This window comes from Trichomycterus rosablanca, chromosome 15, assembly GCF_030014385.1.
Source record: "Trichomycterus rosablanca isolate fTriRos1 chromosome 15, fTriRos1.hap1, whole genome shotgun sequence".
NCBI classification, from domain to species: domain Eukaryota; kingdom Metazoa; phylum Chordata; class Actinopteri; order Siluriformes; family Trichomycteridae; genus Trichomycterus; species Trichomycterus rosablanca.
The window spans coordinates 2992292-3014110 of NC_086002.1; the positions used below are offsets into that span (position 1 = coordinate 2992292).

Here is a 21819-nt window from a genome sequence, read left to right on the forward strand (position 1 = left end):
AAAAAATTACTGCAACTCTTAGTAAAATCTTCCACAACTTCAGCCGAACAGCCACCGATGGCCAGCAGAACCAACGCAGCACCAACAAGCTTCATGGTGGAAAACAGAGGATGAAGACAATCTCCTTTCTTCAGCTTCAACTGGCTGAATTGACGCCTCAGTCCCAGAAACGTTCTTTATAAACCATGAGGTGATGCAGAATTGGTGGAACTACGCAGCTACGTCCATCCTCCCCATTACTAACAGGGAAGTAAAAGCAGACGGACCTGACCCGACCATGACCAGGAAAAGGTGTTTGAGAAATCTAACTGAAAAAAGCCCTCGAGCATCTGATGGTGTCAGACCAGCTGGTTAATAAAATGTCAGAAACTACTGATTGCAAAAACGACTCAATGAAAGTCTGCAAAAATGTGATCAGGATCTCCTTCCTGTGTTTGTGCAGGATTCTTCTGGACACTAGAATAAAGATTATATTTTGCACGGTAACACATTTGTCAACAATGTCCAGTAGCTGCACAGACTTGTCTGGGCTCAAGCTCACCTGAAACGCACTGATGTACAGTGGAAACGTGTAGTGAGGTCCAACATTGAAACTTTTAGACTGTTTACAGGAAGAACTGGACAGTTTAGACTGGTACATGTTTAAAAACTGGGTCTAATTTTTTAATGTGTTTGCTTTTTCCCTGTATAAACTTACTACAACCCCAAATCAAATTCTTACATTTACTTTGACTTGTGTTTAATGTCAGACAGGATGAACCTGAGATATTTTATGTTTTATCTGCTCAACTTCATTTCATTTATTAATAAACATCCACTGCTGCATTTCAGGCCTGCAACACATTCCAAAAGGTGAAAAAACTCAATAATGATGCGATTTTAAACAGGTGATTGTAATCATGGTTTGGTACAATGTTTTTGGACTGTGGGAGGAAACCCACGCAGACACAGGGAGAACATACAAACTCCGCACAGAAAGTACCTGGACCACTCCACCTGGGGATCGAACCCAGGACCTTCTTGCTGTAATGTAACAGAGCTACTCACCAAGCCACCGTGCCACCCGCAGAAGAATTAGGATAGGGGATTGGAAAAGACAACAAGGAAAAAATACATTTTACGCTTAAATTTGGAAAAGAAAAGTGGATCCTGTTATTACTGCAAGGAAACATACGGCAGCTCTAATTTCAGCTGCTCAACAATCCGTGGTCGCCGTTGTGTGATTCTCCTCTCCATGATGCACGATACATTATTAATTGTAAACAGATCTGGACTGCTGGCAGGCCAGTCAAGCACATGCACCCGACACAGTGCTTGCAGAATGAGGCCTGACGTGTGCTAGTCTGCAGCTCTCCTCAGTCAGGCCGTCTTACCCAACATCAGAGCCTCAACTTAATCCTCGGTCCTAAGGACACACTCTAAAATGGAGTGGATGCTGTTATGGCTGCAGGAAACAGATGGCAGTGCTAAGTTTCTGCAAAGTGACCCAAAAATAGTGAATTTACTGAGAAATTCGAGAGTGAAGAAACTTTTCTGGTTTTGGTTCTGTCATGATGGAGGAACCAACATAATGAAACTTCAACTCACAGCAGAAACAAACAAATTTGTCTCAGCAAAACATTTAAAGTGCCTTAAAATAATCGTCCTTTTAAAAACTTCCTTTTTGTTACTGCAAAGTTGTCATTATGGCAAAAGTATGTGGACACTTGACCACATGCATTCATTTAATTTGGCCTTATAGCTACGGCAGCCTATGGTAGAGGGTAAATTAGGGGTATAATTGGGGGCATCCAGCAGAAGTGATTATTCAGCTGTGCTCTAATCCACGGATTTTCTAACCCTGGGGCCAAAAAAAATGAGTTGCATAGAAAAATAACAATAATTAAATAAACATTTTTTTTAAATGCATTTGTCCCCTGGGGACCCCTTCGACATCCAAGGAGGGTGTACAGTATATTCGCCTGACACACACTCCCTCCGACACGCGTGCACAATCCACCAATCCCTGGGTTAGACTGGCACCCTGTCTGGGGTATCATTCTGGGCCCCACAATAACTGTAGTTACATTAACATTAACGGCAGAAGCTTTAGCCGACACTTTTGCTCAAAGCAACTTACAGTTGTGGCCGAATACCATGCAAGCAATTGAGGGGCCCAACAGTGGTGAGGATTGAACTGGCAACCTTCTGATCACTAGTCCAGTACCTTAACCTCTATGTTCTAATCTGCATAATAAAATTACACTGGATTTCAGCCACAGCTTTGTGGAACCCTGACTTGTTTTTTCCTCACGTCCATTTAACTACGATTTCATTTCAGTTTTATTCATTTTTATATTTATTTTCCATGATTTTGTCCAAAAAATTGAGCACAGCACAGTAACACAGAAACAAAACAAAATATCGGGCGCTTTTGTACCCGTTTTCTGGCACAATTGACTCACAATCTGCATGAAGTACCTCGCAAGTTACACTATACGGCCAGAAGTATTAGCTTGTCTGCCTTCACACGCATATGAACTTGAGTTCATCCTGAAAAACCTACCATATAGAAGCACTTTGTATTTCTACAATTACTGACTGTAGTCCATCTGTTTCTCTGCATGCTTTGTTAGCCCTCTTTCACTCTGTTCTTCAATGGTCAGGACCCCCAAAGGACCACCACAGAGCAGGTATTATTTAGGTGGTGGATCATTCTCAGCACTGCAGTGACACTGACATGGTGGTGGTGTGTTAGTGTGTGTTGTGCTGGTATGAGTGGATCAGACACAGCAGCGCTGCTGGAGTTTTTTAATACAGTGTCCACTCACTCTCCACTCTATTAGACACTCCTACCTAGTTGGTCCACCTTGTAGATGTAAAGTCAGAGACGATCGCTCATCTATTGCTGCTATTTGAGTCGGTCATCTTCTAGACCATGGGTCACCAACACGGTGCCCGCAGGGATGTTCTAAAATAGCATTAGTGACTATAGAGCTCCATATAAACATTTTATTTGTGTAGCTGATCTTTTTGAATCAGTAACACTTGCACTGATGTAGATTTGTAAATGACAATACTGAATATAAAATGTTAGATGTTTGAGCTCTGATCTTGTCTGGGTGCTGGGGAGTTTTATATCAGGTGCATAACGCTGAGACAAGCAAGCGAGAGCAGCTACAATGCGGAGCGAGATGTGGGTTTTACCCCCAAATTATAATAATAATAAAAAACATACAAGAAAAGCAAAAGAAAACTTAATATTTTCACAAGTATTGAGAGGAATGAGGAGAGACACTTCAGTACGTGTCACTTAAACTTCCATGTACATCACAGCTTTTATTAAATCGTACATAAATGATGATTTGTACTAACATGGGACCGAGTTCATGATTTGTTCTAAAATGTTGCAAAAGAAGTGATCAGGACAAACGGGACATGATTTGAAAATGTGACTGTTAATGATTTCCTTAAAAAAATGGTACAGAAGTGATCATTTGTGAAAAAATAAAATAAAATTAAATAAATAAATAAATAATGATTTTGATCAAAATGCTACAGATGTGCTCATTTATACAAAACTGTCAAGAACAATATTTACAAACATAGCAGAGATGTGATAGCTCTGGGTTTCAAATATTGATTTATAAAGATAAATGTTACATGTTTAAATATATCTGTTTCCTACCATGGTAAATCATTAGTTTACAGTTAATCATTTAATCATTTTTCTGAGGAATCATTAACATTATGATCAGACAGTCTCTTCACATACAGTGTATCACAAAAGTGAGTACACCCCTCACATTTCTGCAGATATTTAAGTATATCTTTTCATGGGACAACACTGACAAAATGACACTTTGACACAATGAAAAGTAGTCTGTGTGCAGCTTATATAACAGTGTAAATTTATTCTTCCCTCAAAATAACTCAAAATACAGCCATTAATGTCTAAACCACCGGCAACAAAAGTGAGTACACCCCTAAGAGACTACACCCCTAAATGTCCAAATTGAGCACTGCTTGTCATTTTCCCTCCAAAATGTCATGTGATTTGTTAGTGTTACTAGGTCTCAGGTGTGCATAGGGAGCAGGTGTGTTCAATTTAGTAGTACTGCTCTCACACTCTCTCATACTGGTCACTGAAAGTTCCAACATGGCACCTCATGGCAAAGAACTCTCTGAGGATCTTAAAAGACGAATTGTTGCGCTACATGAAGATGGCCAAGGCTACAAGAAGATTGCCAACACCCTGAAACTGAGCTGCAGCACAGTGGCCAAGATCATCCAGCGTTTTAAAAGAGCAGGGTCCACTCACAAAAGACCTCGCGTTGGTCGTCCAAAGAAGCTGAGTGCACGTGCTCAGCGTCACATCCAACTGCTGTCTTTGAAAGATAGGCGCAGGAGTGCTGTCAGCATTGCTGCAGAGATTGAAAAGGTGGGGGGTCAGCCTGTCAGTGCTCAGACCATACGCCGCACACTACATCAAATTGGTCTGCATGGCTGTCACCCCAGAAGGAAGCCTCTTCTGAAGTCTCTACTCAAGAAAGCCCGCAAACACTTTGCTGAAGACATGTCAACAAAGGACATGGATTACTGGAACCATGTCCTATGGTCTGATGAGACCAAGATTAATTTGTTTGGTTCAGATGGTCTCAAGCATGTGTGGCGGCAATCAGGTGAGGAGTACAAAGATAAGTGTGTCATGCCTACAGTCAAGCATGGTGGTGGGAATGCCATGGTCTGGGACTGCATGAGTGCAGCAGGTGTTGGGGAGTTACATTTCATTGAGGGACACATGAACTCCAATATGTACTGTGAAATACTGAAGCAGAGCATGATCCCCTCCCTCCGGAAACTGGGTCGCAGGGCAGTGTTCCAGCATGATAATGACCCCAAACACACCTCTAAGACGACCACTGCTTTATTGAAGAGGCTGAGGGTAAAGGTGATGGACTGGCCAAGCATGTCTCCAGACCTAAACCCAATAGAACATCTTTGGGGCATCCTCAAGTGGAAGGTGGAGGAGCGCAAAGTCTCGAATATCCGCCAGCTCCGTGATGTCGTCATGGAGGAGTGGAAAAGCATTCCAGTGGCAACCTGTGAAGCTCTGGTAAACTCCATGCCCAGGAGAGTTAAGGCAGTTCTGGGAAATAATGGTGGCCACACAAAATATTGACACTTTAGGAACTTTCACTAAGGGGTGTACTCACTTTTGTTGCCGGTGGTTTAGACATTAATGGCTGTATATTGAGTTATTTTGAGGGAAGAATAAATTTACACTGTTATATAAGCTGCACACAGACTACTTTTCATTGTGTCAAAGTGTCATTTTGTCAGTGTTGTCCCATGAAAAGATATACTTAAATATCTGCAGAAATGTGAGGGGTGTACTCACTTTTGTGATACACTGTATATGAATATTTCTAATAATAATAATATTAATAATAATAATGATAATAATAATAATAATATAATTAATAATAATATTAATAATAACAATAATGATAATAATAGTAATAATTTAAATAATAATTTTAAAATTCATCCATGTTGTGTTTTGCACAGTAAACAATGAAATCTTAGAATACCATCATGTTGTAGATGACATTTTAGATTGTACTAGTAAAATACATCTAGTTCATAACAATATTAACATCTCAAACGCTGTATACTGTATCAGGTTTCATTTGTTGGTTCCCAAACTCACAGGCACTCTTTTGACTGAATGGGCTTCAAACATCTTAGGTTAAGCTCTACCAGTAAAATGGAGACTCCGAGTCACAGTCACACACACACTCACACTCACACTCACACTCACACTCACACTCACACTCACACTCACACTCACACTCACACCACACACACACACACTTCTATAAAACAAGAAGAAAATAAAGACTTTTTAGATTCATTGCAAAAACTTTATTGATTAAATCCCAGAAACAAGAACAATATTAAAGTACAATCTGGTGATAAATGATTAATTGTATTAAAATTCACAGATAGACACACATTGATTAATAATGAAAATAAAAAACATTATGTTGATCACATTACTGATTTCTGAGTTTTATTAGTCTGTTAAGCTTTAATCATTAAACATATTTGGTTTGAACCGGTGATGACAAATGTACGAGCTCAACCAAAGCAACTAGTATAATCTCCTTATTACTGATCCTGACCTATAACTAGCAAATCCAAATCAATAATCATCATCTTCCTCAATTCTTTCTGGCCTGGAACTAACTAAATGGAAATATCTGCCACAAATGTCAGCAGTTCTTGATCTTGGCCTGGAATTTGCAAAACCAAAATGTCCAGAATGATCTTCCTCGACAGGTGATCCTAGCCTGGAACTAGCAAAACCATAACGGTTAGCACACATGCGTTCAAATCTTAATCTTGTCCCGGAATTTGCAAAAGCAAAATATCTAGCACACCTTTCATCAGTAGGTGATCTTAGCCTGAAACTAGCAGGAGCATAACGTCTAGGATAATGTTCCTCAATAGGTGATCTTGGCATGGAACTAGCAGAAGCGAAATGTTGGGCACAAATGCGTTCAATTCTAGATCTTTCTCTGGAACTAGCAGAACCAAAACCTCTATCATAATCTTTCTTAATAAATAACCCTGTCCTGGACCTGTCCAAATTAAAAGCCTCAGTACTGCCTCGATCATTCACATAGCATCCAGTACCAAACAACTTGAACGGACCGTTTTTATACTCATTTGACAGAAAACTCTCGAGCACACTCACTGACACTTTATTCACAGGGTTGTTTACATTTGCTCCATAATAACCACCTGAGACTTTAGGTTTCTTATTGTTATCAAGGCAGCAGTAGGCTGTCCAGAAGTAACTGGGCACGTTCACTCTGTTATTTATATTTTTATTACCTGGTACCACACCAGTAACTATGTAAGCAGACAGACCCCTATTCAAACATTCATTTTGCAGGATGCCAGAAACTTCCAGTTCAGTTTTCCACCACTGACCTTTATTGAATTTAGGATCTTGTGGGGCGGCGTTGGTGAGAGTAAAGGTGGCATCAGAGCAGCTCTGTGTATTGGTGTGAGAGACTGGAGCCAGGTGCCCTCTATCGTAACCAGATCTTGCATAGTCTCTATTCAGAGCCTGTTCGATTCCACATTTCCAGTAGGGTACTCTTCCCTGAAGTGCCATGTTTCTATCTTCATTTGGCTGGTAAAGCTGTAGCATGTGGATAAAAAAAGTAAAATAAATTATGAGGAGAAGAAAATTGAGGTTGCATCTTAAACAGGATAGTCTGTCATAAATGACCTACAATTTAAGCTAAACCAGATGTGCACAGGGAAATCACATTAATTACAAACCAGGATTTTGATTTTGATGGGATTTTGTGCGAGTCCATCAGAGGGACCCGAGAACTATAAAAATTGTTTGCCAAAAAGAATGAGCTAAAATAAAACCACGCTTCAAAAAGTAAATTATTTGTATGCAATCATGTAAATTTTTATCATGTCTTTATATATCAAAGGTTATTTTAATAAATAGTAAAAAAAATATTAAAAATAGTTCTTTGTAATAGTTGTATAATAAGAAATTGTTACACAGTGATGTAAATCATACGTACCTGAGGTTCAATAAACCATGAATCTTTCCTAGCCTTTTTCTTACAGTCATCATCACGCAAAAACCTGTAGGCTGAGTACACCAGGATCTTGTTGGTTGTGTCATAAAATGTAGCATATTTAACTTCACCTTCAAGAGTCTGGCAGATTTGCTTGTACTGAGAACCATAAAATCTAGTTGGTGGAGATGCGACTTCATCTGGGTTGGCAAAAAAATCTCCGCAACTAGTAAAATCTTGCACGACTTCAGTCGAACAGCCACTGATGGCCAGCAGAACCAACGCAGCACCAACAAGCTTCATGATGGAAAACGGAGGATGAAGACAATCTCCTTTCTTCAACTTCAACGCAGTGGCTGAATTGACGCCTCAGTCCCAGAAACGTTCTTTATAAACCATGAGGTGATGCAGAATTGGTGGAACTACGCAGCTACGTCTATCCTCCCCATTACAAATAGGGAAGTTCAGTCCTATCTGTGTTTGTGCAGAATTCTTCTGGACAAGAATAAAGACTGTATTATGCACGGTAGCACATACACCGATCAGCCATAACATTAAAACCGCCTCGTTTCTACACTCACTGTCCATTTTATCAGCTCCACTTACCATATAGAAGCACTTTGTAGTTCTACAATTACTGACTGTAATCCATCTGTTTCCCTACATACCTTTTTAGCTTGCTTTCACCCTGTTCTTCAATGGTCAGGACTTTTAGACTGTTTACGGGAAGAACAGGATGGTTTAGACTGGTACCGTTTAAAAAACAGGTTGAATTTTTAACGTGTTTGGTTTCTCCCAGTGGTGGATTATCCAATTAGGGTCGCGAGGGGGGTGCTGGAACTTTCAATAGGCACAAGGCACACAGTAACACCCTGGACACACACGGACACACACACACACCTATAGAGCAATTCAGTGTCTCCAATTAACCTGACTGCATGTTTTTGGATTGTGGGAGAACGGGGAGAACATGCAAACTCCACACAGAAAGGACCCGGACCGCCCCACCTAGGGATCGAACCCAGGACCTTCTTGCTGTAATGCGACAGGGCTACCCACTAAGCCACCGTGCCGCCCGCAAAGGAATTAGAATAGGGGATTGGAAAAGACAACAGAAGGGAAAAATAAATTTAAGCTTAAATTTGAAGGTGACAGTTTGGCGTGAGGGAACCTCGGTGGCCTGAACAGCGCCCCGATCTGAGCCAGGCAGCTCCAATTTCAGCTGCTCATTAGTCCGTGGTCGCCGTTGTCTGTTTGCACGATACGTTTGCAATAGGAGACAGATCTGGACTGCTGGCAGGCCAGTCAAGCACACGCACCTGACACAGTGCTTGCAGAATGAGGCCTCACGTGTGCTAGTCTGCAGCTCTCCTCAGTCAGGCCGTCTTATCCAACATCAGAGCCTGAACTTAATCCTCGGTCCTAGGGACACACTCCAAAATGGAGTGAATGCTGTTATGGCTGCAGGAAACAGATGGCAGCGCTAAGTTTATGCAGAAGCGACCCAAAAGTAATGAATTTACTGAGAAATTAGAGAGTGAAGAAACTTTTCTGGTTTTGGTTCTGTCATGACGGAGGAACCAACATAATGAAACTTCAACTCACAGCAGAAACAAACAAATTTGTCTCAGCAAAACACTTAAAGTGCCTTAAAATAATCGTCCTTTTAAAAACTTCCTCCTTTTTGTTACTGCAAAGTTGTCATTATGGCAAAAGTGTGTGGACGCTTGACCTCAGGCATTAACTTAATTTGGCCTTATAGCTATGGCAGCCTATGGTAGAGGGTAAATTAGGGGTATAATTAGGGGCATCCAGCAGAAGTGATTATTCAGCTGTGCTCTAATCCACAGATTTTCTAACCTTGGGGCCAAAAATAAATGGGTCACAGAGAAAAATAACAATAATTAAATAAGCAATTTTTTTCTCCCAATTTAGAGTAGCAAATCCGCTGCTGGGGACCCCGACGGCATCCAAGGAGGGTGTACAGTATATTCGCCTGACACACACTCCCTCCGACATGCATGCACAGTCCACCAATCCCTGGGTTAGACTGGCACCCTGTCCGGGGTATCATTCTTGGCCCCACAATAACTGTGGTTACATTAACATTAACAGCAGATGCTTTAGCCGACACTTACAATTGTGGCCGAATACCATGCAAGCAATTGAGGGGCCCAACAGTGGTGGGGATTGAACTGGCAACCTTCTGATCACTAGTCCAGTACCTTAACTTCTATGTTCTAATCTGCATAATGAAATTACACTGGATTTCAGCCACAACTTTGTGGAACCCTGACTTGTTTCTTCCTCCCGTCCATTTAACTGCGATTTCATTTCAGTTTTATTCATTTTATATTTATTTTCCATTATTTTGTCTAAAAATTGAGCACAGCACAGTAACACAGAAACAAAACAAAATATCGGGCGCTTTTGTACCCGTTTTTTTGGCACAACTGACTCACAATCCGCATGAAATACCTCGCAAGTTACACTATACGGCCAGAAGTATGTGGACACCTGACCATGTGCTCACTGGACATCCCATTCCAAATCCATACACACTGATAAGAGAGAGAGTCGCTCCCATTGTTTAGATTTTGGAGTGTGTGTGTGTGGAGAGTTTGTGTGTGTACTTTGTAATTGAAAAGGCTTGACTCACAGGCGACCTTCCAATACATCCCAAAAGTCCTCACTGAGGTTGAGGGGGAGGCCACTGACAGTTTTATTCAAAACACCATTTAAGGTCTTTCTTCTCTTCTGCTTTCATCTCCTGTGATGTTTTATAATCATTAAAGTTCCTACAGACCACGTGTTTACGGACCTTGTTTCATGTTTAGGGACGCGGTCATGCACACAGTTGAGAACATATTAGTTATTTCTGTATGTATTTTATGCATTTTCCTCCCTTTTTCTCAGAATTTAGCGTATCCAATCAGTCTCCTGCTGCTGGAGACCCCAGTGGTGTCCAAGGAGGGTGTATATTCACCCCACACGCTCCCTCGGCCACGTGTGCAGTCCACCAATCCTTTCTTACTCGCTTATACTTCAGTGGATTTGTGTGTGAGGTTGATTTCGCACACACAGAGCCACAAAGCGATATCTGCGTTCTGTACAGGCACCTTGGGCAACCAGGGTCCTTAAACAGCGTTGAAGACCCACAGATGACTTAAGCGGCCAATTTTGACTGCTACAGGCACTTGCCGATTGTGCCCGCTAGGGGGCGCCCAGCCGACTGGGAGCAGAGCTGAGATTTGAACTTAGGGAGCTTAGAGAACATATTATTTATATGATATTCTTCTATTCTACCCGAGAGACGCTTATAGTCCGGATTTAGCTCCATCTGATTTGCACCTTTTTGGACGCTCAGAGAAGCTTTAAGGGGAAGAAGATTTTCATGTGATGATGTTGTGAAAGCAGCTGCACATCAGTGGTTACGTGCTCAACTAAAACTCGACGGTTGAAAACTCAGGTCTGCCATCCAGCAGGGTGGGCGCCACATGAACAACGATTAGCTGTTGTTCATACAACCGCTGCTGGCTGATTGATGCTGCCTGCGCAGAGTCAAGGGATAATGCGTTGATGCTTGGGTGTGGCCAAACTTTACCAAACTAAATACCTACTGGGCCGTTTAGTGTAACACGCAGGACTTTACAACCAAAACGCGTCCAAAACCGGACACAGAAATGTGTAACATCTGATTAAGTCTCATCTTGAATGCCGAAAGCAGGCTGTTTGTTTGGACACAGTTCGGCCGCACTTCACTGGTCATTCGAATGAAATCTGGACACACAAACAAATCTTTTACGTCCATGGTCAAGTGCATCAGCTTCAGCGTCTCTCTGACTGCATTCTGGGCTCCTCTGCCACGCGGCTCTTGAAGAGCGTGATCTCATCCAGGAGGCAGAGCGGGTTCTGTCTGATCTCCTTCCCCAGCTCCTCGTGTAGCAGCGGGTACACCACCACGCTCAGGGCGATACGCGACTCGGAAAAACTACAGAGAGAAAGAAAACACACAACACAGTGTTGTATTTCATCTGCAAAAGAACATGATTTATTAAATTAAAAAGAAACACTCGAACCAAGATTATGCAACACGACTGCATCGATCCACAAACACTATGCGGCCAAAAGTAAGCAGACACCATATAAAAGTTAGGACATTTTGCAATAAAGTGCAATAAAAAGGAGAATCTGTGGTTTATGATGGAGTAAATTGAGGAAAATGCTGCAGGAACTGCTAATCATGCCCGCTAGATGGCGCTCAGCCAAAGGGTGGCAACGCCGAGTTTCAAACCGAGGAGTTCAGAATCTCAGCACTAGTGTGCGCCCACCTGGGCGTGTTCCAGTTTTATTCTTCTGTGGCATCTGATTGCATTTGCCGCAAACTACCCAAATTTTCTCCCTCTCACTGTAGGTGGAACTAGAAGAGCAGCAGGCTGGAACCTTCGGTTAAGGATTAGATCAGTGTTTCCCAACCACTGTGCCGCGGCACATAAGTGTGCCATGAGAAATCATCAGGTGTGTCGTGGAAGATTATCCAATTTCACCTGATTGGTACTCTAAGGCTTATTACCTGAGGCTTATTACCTGCGGCGTTGTACTTTCGTATTTCTTCTTCGTCTTCTTCTAGTTTTACTGGCGGTTGGCAACCCACTTAATTGGAGCAAGAAGTTTTACTTCCCCCTAGTGGAAAATAATGTAATTGTTCTGCCTGTCCCTACACGCCACTCACTTAAGAGTCTAAGAAATATGAAGAAGAAATACGAAAGTACATAGTCATGCTGCGAGTGAGACAACGACGCAGGTAATAGCGATGGATAAATATACTGCTCACAAAAATTAGGGGATATTTCAAAAGGAATATGAAGCAATAAAAAAAAGAAGCATTTGATTTTTTTTTTATTAAACAAGAACATCAGAAAAGCAAACGATAAGTCAAAGAAAGTTGTTCGATTATGCAAATGAGATGCAAACTCCATTATTGTGATTGAGTAGCAAGTGACATATTGGTGAAGGTGAACAGAAGCATGTCAAACTGGACCAGAGTGCCACACATTGACTGTTCAGTAGGGTGTATGGTCACCCAAGACTGCCAAAACACACTGACAGCGATGGGGCATGGTCAGGATCAGATTGTCCAGCAGTTCTTGATCCTCTGCCACTCTTGCTCCAGGGCAACTTCCAGCTCAAGAAGTGTTGTGGGAGGCATTGGACGGTTTGCCAGACGTCTTCCCAGTGCATCCCAAGCATGTTCAATGGGATTCAGGTCTGGAGAACGTGAAGGCCAGTCATTTTTTTTTTTTTTGAATTTATTTATTTTGAAATATCCCCTAATTTTTGTGAGAAGTGTATTTGAAAAGAAAAAGTAGTCAATCTGACCTGGGTCCTGGAGAAAATTCCAACCCAGATGAAGGCCCTAGCATGAGTAGTGGTCCGAAGAAAGCAAAAAAGGTGAGCTCAAGACAATACAAAGAAGCATGACTGCTATAAAGACGAAAAAAAGAGAGAGACTCAGAGCCGTTGAGGAAGATCTTCGTGTGTGCCTTTCTTCAATTCCTGCAAGAATATCAGCTTTGTGTTCAACTCAACAGGCCCAGGTTTCACACGGAGTAACTAGATTTTCATTATATTTCAATAAATATACTTTTTGTGACATTTTTTGTTTGGTGGTGTGCCTTGTGATTCTTCTAATGTGAAATATGTGCCGTGGCTCAAACAGGTTGGGAAACACTGGATTAGATGATGTATAGAATATACATTATTAATTTTACTGGACGGAACGTCGATGAGAACGTGCGAGCTGACCGGCGCTTACTTGATCAGGAGTGCTTTCCTCAGCGTCTCGCAGGCCACCAGGGTGTCGCCGGTGAACATGTGGAACATGACGACGTTCTCGCAGCGCTGCATGAAGCTCGCGGCCGCCGCGTGCTGGAACGTCCCGTGGCGCGAGACCAGACAGAGGCGCTGGAGGAGGCGACAGTGGCCGAGCGCCTCGAAAAAAGTCGCGTTCATGCTGAAGTACGGCTGCTCCAGTCTGAGGGGGAAGAGACACACGTCACACTCAAGGGTCAGAGCCTTCACTGGCATGTTCATGTCCAAAAATAGAGGCGTCTACAAACTCCATTTCCAAAAATGCAAACACATGTTTAATATAATGCAAAATTAATTCTCATGAATCTTTTCTGGCATTTCAGTGAATTTTCCCCTTAATGTTTTTCCCTTAATCTAGTTGTATCTGTCGAATTGGAACCTCACTGTCCATTTATCAGCTCCACTTACCAATTAGAAGCACTTTGTAGTTCTACAATTACTGACTGTAGTCCATCTGTTTCTCTGCATGCTTTGTTACCCCCCTTTCATGCTGTTCCTCAATGGTCAGGACCCCCACAGAGCAGGTATTATTTAGGTGGTGGATCATTCTCAGCACTGCAGTGACACTGACATGGTGGTGGTGTGTTAGTGTGTGTTGTGCTGGTATGAGTGGATTTAAACACCTCACTGTCACTGCTGGACTGAGAATAGTCCACCAACCAAAAATATACAGCCAACAGCGCCCCGTGGGCAGCGTCCTGTGACCACTGATGAAGGTCTAGAAGATGACCGACTCAAACAGCAGCAATAGATGAGCGATCGTCTCTTTACATCTACAAGGTGGACCAACTAGGTAGGAGTGTCTAATAGAGTGGACAGTGAGTCTACTTTAATTTAATTGAGCGGTGTCCAGCACCTGCACATTGATCTAATTGCAAACTTAGGATACATCATATTAAAAGTTAATAAAAAACTCCCTATATAACTGAAAAAATCTCTAACACCACACTTTACAATGAAATATATAGCAAGTTATAGCACTGCACCACCCAAGCGCCCTTCGTGAATCTTTATTATTTATTTATTAGGATTTTAACGTCATCTTTTACAACCTTTGATTACATTCATTACAGGAACTGTATTTACTGCCTACACAACATTCATCAGTTCAAGTTTAATGTCAAACACAGGTAATTGAGTCTCTCATGCCAGCGTGTGTTTTGGTTTACCTGAACTCCCTGAGCTGTGTGCAGTGTCCGAGCGCCTCCAGCAGAGCCTGTGTGTAATTCACCGTCTTCAAGGACCCGATGTTGGCCAGCGATAACACCCGAAGCTCCTTACATCCCTGAACCAGCTGTACCAGCCCGGTGCCTCTCAGCACCCCGGGCAGGTGGGCCAAAGTGAGCCTGCGCAAAAATCTAAGTTCTCCTAAGGCTGCCAGGTGGGCATCTTCGACCTGCCACGACCAGGGGCACACCGGGGGGTCCTTGCGCATGGCAGGCTCGTTCCTCGGCATGGCCGACAGGAAGCCCGTGCCGATCAGCTCCAGCTCCACCAGATGTGGGCAGCCGTTCAGGAGCGGGCGCATACAAGCGTCTGTCTCGTTATCATTCTGACCCTCCTTTCTACACCCTGGGCTGTCCGGTACCGGCTGGTAGACGGGCACCCCGACGCGCCGACTCTTCTTGAGCCCGAGTAGAAGTGACTCTGAGGAAAGTTTCGTCTCCAAAGCGGGGCTGTCGGGCTGCGCCGGGGGGCCTCTGGCCAGCGCACACGCGGGCAGGGCGAGAGAACGTAGGTGGGAAAAGTTGCCCAAGGCGGCACAAAGGTGTCCGTCCAGCTTTTCAGGAGAGGTGTGGTGATAATGCGTGGACGAGAGGTTGAAATGAGTAAGCCTGGGACACAATTCGCTAAGCGTCCCGATGCCCTCGGCGGCCACTTCCTCCTCGCCCTTGCCCCGAAGGTTCAAGCTGCGCAGCGGTGAGAGGTCGCAGTTGGCACCCAGCATGACGCACAGAGGTTCGAAGCTTGGCGTGGCACACCGAGCCAGGTTCAGGTAGGCCGGGCATCCGTGCGCCAGCACTCGCCTCAGCGTGTTGCTCTCCAGCCACGTCCGGGGTAGCTGAAGGGCGCTGATCGCGCTTCCAGCCTTCAGCGCCGTGTTCATCACCGTGGCGACGGCGCCAGGCATCGGCGGAGAAGGGCCGGGCATGGCGATGACCAGTCCGCTCATCCTCTCGGGCGTGCGCATGCCGAAAGCGGCCAGGTAGAGATTGAGCAGGGCGCGGTTGACCTCTCCGGGCGCCAGGTGTGCCGCAAACCAGTGCAGGTTGTGGTAGCGCGGCACGCTGCTCTGCCCCACCATCAGCTGGAGGTACCGACTGGGCTCGTCCCAGCCCTCGGCCACTTCCAGGTGGAGGGTCAGGCTCTGCAGAGCGGCGCAGCACGGAACCAAACCGTAAGAAGCCACCAGGAGAGTCTGTTTCAGCTCCACCAGCTGCGCCAGGGTCTGTTTGCCCTCGTCGGTCAGGTGTCTCATCTCGTGCCCGGTCGTGATGTCCAGCGCCAGCGAGCGCAGTGAACTCAGAGAGTGCAGGAGGCGACTGAGTCTGGCGGGGGGCACGACACAGCCCGAGACGTCCAGCCGTACCAGTCTAGTGCAGTGCTTGGTCACATGATGCATCGTGGAGCCCGGGAGCCAATAGCAGCCACGGACGTCGAGGGTTTGGATGTCGCTGGATAGTTTTCTCAAGAGACATTTCACCGCTTCGGCAGACGCCTGACAAAACAGATCATACGATTTAATCTGTGTTATTCCTTTATTTACTTATTTTAACGTCATGTTTTACACTTTGTTTACATTCATGACAGGACACAAGACTCATCAGTTCAAGTTTAATGTCCAACACAGTCATGGACAATTTTGTATCTCCAGTTCACCTTACTTCACGTCTTTGGACTGTAGGAAACCAGAGCTCCCGGAGTAAACCCACACAAACACGGGGAGAACATGCAAACCACACAGAAAGGACCCAGACAGCTCAACCTGGGAACAAACCCAAGACCTTCTTGCTGTTAGGCCACAGTGCTACCCACTGAGCCACCAAGCCGCCCTTTTACTTCTTTAAAATTTAAGATTGTAATCAATTTTAATAAATACGAGGGTTCTTCACAATTTCTGCACTTTTTTAACTCTATTAATTAAGAATGTAATCACTTTGCTACATCATCACCTTCCGATGCATTTAATGCCGTCAGCAAAGAATGTTTTTGCTTGGGCGCAAAGCCACTGATGCGCCGCTGCTTTCACATCATCACATGAAAATCTTCCTCCCCTTAAAGCTTCTTTGAAAGTCCAAAAAGGTGGAAATCAGATGGAAGCATCTCTCAGTCTCTCAGACACGACCGATTCCTCCTCCTCCCACCCTCACCGCTTATAACCAAAATATAACAGTGCTGAAACTTTTTGATAATATTATTATTAATCTCCGTACTCTTTTATACCTGATTCTCTGGCTTGTTGTGCTGTTCTGTGTTCTCTGTATTCATCTGTTTTTATTGTACCTTATTGGTTGTCATTTGTTTTGTTTTTGATCATATTTGAATTGTACAGTGTCCTTGGGTGACCTGAAAGGCGCTTATAAATAAAATTCTATTATTATTATTATTATTATTTTGAAGAAACCTCGTATGACTTTGAAGAATGAGCTCAAATCTCAGCTCTGCTACCTGAAATCCGACCGCCTACCTATCCTACATCGTTTAGTCTGAAGGTCAGATGCTAACGACCTCTGAGGATTCTCACCTTGTATTGTTTATGCAAGCGCACGTGAGAAATCAGGCTCCTGTCCTGACTCAGCACTTGAAGTCTCCGGCACACTCTGCTCACGCTGAACGCCAGATCCAGGACGGGAACGTAGCTCAGGATGTATAACAAAACCTCATCGGAGAAGTTCGAGATGGTGACGGAGAACTCGGGAGCGCAGTCCGGGGAACACTGAGCCTGCAGGACGAGACGAGGAGAAGTTTAAACATGAGTGTGAATAAAGAAACAAGCGAATGTAGATGGATACCAAGGAGCATGAGCTGATAACTGCCAGAACAATAAGAGAAGAGATGAAATAAGACTTTATTGATCCTGAAGATCAATAAAAATAAATTGTTACAGGTGTACAAAAGAAGGATGGTGAAGAACAGAAAGAAAGACTAAAAACATAAATACAGACTTCACAAAGTTGCACACATAGTGTGTTGTTATTTACACTAAAATTACACGTTTTATCAGCTCCACTTACAATATAGAAGCACTTTGTAGTTCTACAATTACTGACTGGAGTCCATCTGTTTCTCTGCATGCTTTTTTAGCCCCCTTTCATGCTGTTCTTCAATGGTCAGGACCCCCACAGGACCCCCACAGAGCAGGTATTATTTAGGTGGTGGATCATTCTCAGCACTGCAGTGACGCAGCAGCGCTGCTGGAGTTATTAAACACTGTGTCCACTCACTGTCCTCTCTTTTAGACACTCCTACCTAGTCGGTCCATTTTGTAGATGTAAAGTCAAAGACGATCGTTTAAAGTCTCCAGCAGCGCTGCTGTGTCTTATGTGTCACTGCAGTGCTGAGAATGATCCACCACCTAAATAATACCTGCTCTGTGGGGGTCCTGTGGGGGTCCTGACCATTGAAGAACAGCATGAAAGGGGGTAACAAAGCATGCAGAGAAACAGATGGACTCCAGTCAGTAATTGTAGAACTACAAAGTGCTTCTATATGGTAAGTGGAGCTGATACAATTGAAACAAGGAGGTGGTTTTAATGTTATGGCTGATCAGGATGTGTAATATATTACATATTGTGTTTACATGTACTTGTGTTGCACTTACATTGCCTTGCAAAAGTATTCAGCCCCCTTGAACTTTTCAACCTTTTGCCACATTTCAGGCTTCAAACATAACGATATGAAATTGTAATTTTTTGTAAAGAATCAACAACAAGTGGGACACAATCGTGAAGTAGAACGAAATTTATTGGATATTTTAAACTTTTTTTAGAAATAAAAAACTAAAAAGTGGGGCGTGCAATATTATTCGGCCCCTTTACTTTCAGTGCAGCAAACTCACTCCAGAAGTTCAGTGAGGATCTCTGAATGATCCAATGTTGACCTAAATGACTGATGGTGATAAATAGAATCCACCTGTGTGTAATCAAGTCTCCGTATAAATGCACCTGCTCTGTGACAGTCTCAGAGTTCTGTTTAAAGCGCAGAGAGCATCATGAAGACCAAGGAACACACCAGGCAGGTCCGAGATACTGTTGTGGAGAAGTTTAAAGCCGGATTTGGATACAAAAAGATTTCCCAAGCTTTAAACATCTCAAGGAGCACTGTGCAAGCGATCATATTGAAATGGAAGGAGTATCAGACCACTGCAAATCTACCAAGACCCGGCCGTCCCTCTAAACTTTCAGCTCAAACAAGGAGAAGACTGATCAGAGATGCAGCCAAGAGGCCCATGATCACTCTGAATGAACTGCAGAGATCTACAGCTGAGGTGGGAGACTCTGTCCATAGGACACAATCAGTCGTACACTGCACAAATCTGGCCTTTATGGAAGAGTGGCAAGAAGAAAGCCATTTCTCAAAGATATCTATAAAAAGTCACCTGGGAGACACACCAAACATGTGGAAGAAGGTGCTCTGGTCAGATGAAACCAAAATCGAACTTTTTGGCCACAATGCAAAACGTTATGTTTGGCGTAAAAGCAACACAGCTCATCACCCTGAACACACCATCCCCACTCTCAAACATGGTGGTGGCAGCATCATGGTTTGGGCCTGCTTTTCTTCAGCAGGGACAGGGAAGATGGTTAAAATTGATGGGAAGATGGATGGAGCCAAATACAGGACCATTCTGGAAGAAAACCTGTTGCAGTCTGCAAAAGACCTGAGACTGGGACGGAGATTTATCTTCCAACAAGACAATGATCCAAAACATAAAGCAAAATCTACAATGGAATGGTTCACAAATAAACGTATCCAGGTGTTAGAATGGCCAAGTCAAAGTCCAGACCTGAATCCCATCGAGAATCTGTGGAAAGAGCTGAAAACTGCTGTTCACAAACGCTCTCCATCCAACCTCACTGAGCTCGAGCTGTTTTGCAAGGAAGAATGGGCAAAAATGTCTGTCTCTCGATGTGCAAAACTGATAGAGACATACCCCAAGCGACTTGCAGCTGTAATCGCAGCAAAAGGTGGCGCTACAAAGTATTAACGCAAGGGGGCTGAATAATATTGCACGCCCCACTTTTCAGTTTTTTATTTCTAAAAAAAGTTTAAAATATCCAATAAATTTCGTTCCACTTCACGATTGTGTCCCACTTGTTGATTCTTCACAAAAAAACATTACAATTTCATATCTTTATGTTTGAAGCCTGAAATGTGGCAAAAGGTTGAAAAGTTCAAGGGGGCTGAATACTTTTGCAAGGCACTGTATAATGGTGGTGGTGTGATGAATAAAAAACGTTATAGAGAGATAATGTTATATATTAGTCTGGTTGCAGTCTAGCGCCTAATTACATTTTTGTATCTGTTATACTGATGTCTATAATCAATATAAAACCTGATGATGTGAACTGTACGGAACACGGTTATATGTTGTGATATAGCTACAAGCTAATAACGTGTGTACTGATACCTACCGTTTCGATTCGATTCCCCATGTTGTACCGTAAACGTCACCTCATAAATGTGCATGAATTACAAACATATAAATATTAGTGATATAAAGCCAGGCGACATGTTTATATATTAGTTGCAGTGCGGTAGGAACCTGTGTTGGACATTCCGGCTCTTTTCAATGAGTCATATAGATTGAGTCAGTTCACCCAGAGGAATCGACTCATCATTCGGTTGATGGTCTGTATTTGTGAAAGTCTGTTTTTGTCTCATAAAGAAGAATTAAACAGTCAGCTTTAACTTAAATTATTGATTCACAGCCGTCTGTCCACATAGCTTTGAGCATAAAGTGCATCCTAAAATTTAGCTTTTTATGTTTACAATAATATAACTTATTGTTGACAGCTTGTTGGACATCCATAAGCAGTAGGATGAAGTTGTTGTGGCTTTAGCAGTATCGGGTGTTCATCGGGTTTGAGGTCAAAGCTTTGTAAGAGCCACAGGTAACTCGTCAACCCATGTACTGTATTTATGGACCTGGTTTTGTTCACAGGGGCCCTCACCAAAATTTGGCCACAAAGTTAAAAGCTGAAAATCTTTCATTCAAACTTTTTGGCTAAAAACTGAATCATTTGAAGGGGTATTATTATTATTTTTTTAAATGTATTATTAGGATTGTAATGTCATGTCTTACACACTTTGGTTACATTCATGACAGGACGGGTAACAGTTACTGGTTACACAACATTCATCAGTTCACAAGTTTAATGTCAAACACAGGGAGAACATGCAAACTCCACACAGAAAGGACCCGGATCGCCCTACCTGGGGATCGACCCCAGGACCTTCTTGCTGTGAGGCGACAGTGCTACCCACTTAGCCACAGTGCCGCCCTGTTTGAAGGGATGTCAACATACGTTTGGCAATACAGTGCACGTTACCATTTTAGCTTCAAATCTTTTTGTATGTGTATGTATGGATTATTTTTTGTTTTACAGCAAAGCATTTTTTTAAAGACTAAAAAGCAAAAACAGACATTAAAACAACGTTTGCACATAATGTTTTCTTCTGTAGGTGGCAGGAACGTAAATAGATTCTAAACTGCATCTACATTAGGAGATTTCTTACCTTTTTTTTATTTAAAGTATACAGTATACAGTAAACATAACACTTAATATATATGAACATATTATCCAAAACATTAATACAACAGTAACCTCTACAATAACCCAGACATCCATCTACCCGTGCCACCTGAATAGACTTCGCTTTAAAAATAATGTTTCAGTGCATCAAACCTCACACATAACCACTTATCATATCCAATGCAAACACACACAGAACCAGGCCAAGGTCCACAACGAGGGGTCAAATCAGGCACAAATCTATTTCCTCAGATTGTGATCTTTGCATTATTGATTTGGTTTTTATGCCCGATGCCCTTCCTGACACGACCCTCCCTATTTATCCGGGCTTGGGACCGGCACCTCAATGCACTGGTTTATGCAGCCTAGCGGCTGGTACCTATAGGACAATTCAGTGTCTCCAATTAGCCTGGCTGCATGTTTTTGGACTGTGGGAGGAAACCCTGAGCACCCGGAGGAAATCCACGCAGACACGGGGAGATCATGCAAACTCCGCACAGAAAGGACCCGGACCGCCCCACCTGGGGATCGAACCCAGGACCTACCAGTGCTACCCACTTAGCCACCGTGCTGCCCTTCAAATCAGGCACAAATGT

At 43.2% G+C, this 21819-nt stretch overlaps 2 protein-coding genes across 2 annotated transcripts; both read right to left on the minus strand.

The window, feature by feature from the left end:
• Positions 1-5925: 5925 nt before the first annotated feature.
• On the minus strand, positions 5926-7938 carry LOC134329371 (uncharacterized). Its single transcript, XM_063010613.1, has 2 exons — positions 7599-7938; positions 5926-7195 (listed from the first exon to the last, which is right to left on the minus strand). The coding sequence occupies exons 1-2, from the start codon at positions 7896-7898 to the stop codon at positions 6188-6190; spliced, it is 1308 nt and encodes a 435-aa protein (XP_062866683.1). The 5' UTR covers positions 7899-7938; the 3' UTR covers positions 5926-6187.
• A 1996-nt stretch (positions 7939-9934) lies between these two features.
• Positions 9935-20122, minus strand: fbxl18 (F-box and leucine-rich repeat protein 18). The gene is made up of 5 exons (XM_063009850.1): positions 20102-20122; positions 17212-17409; positions 14636-16185; positions 13411-13629; positions 9935-11586 (listed from the first exon to the last, which is right to left on the minus strand). The coding sequence occupies exons 1-5, from the start codon at positions 20120-20122 to the stop codon at positions 11424-11426; spliced, it is 2151 nt and encodes a 716-aa protein (XP_062865920.1). The 3' UTR covers positions 9935-11423.
• Positions 20123-21819: the final 1697 nt, after the last annotated feature.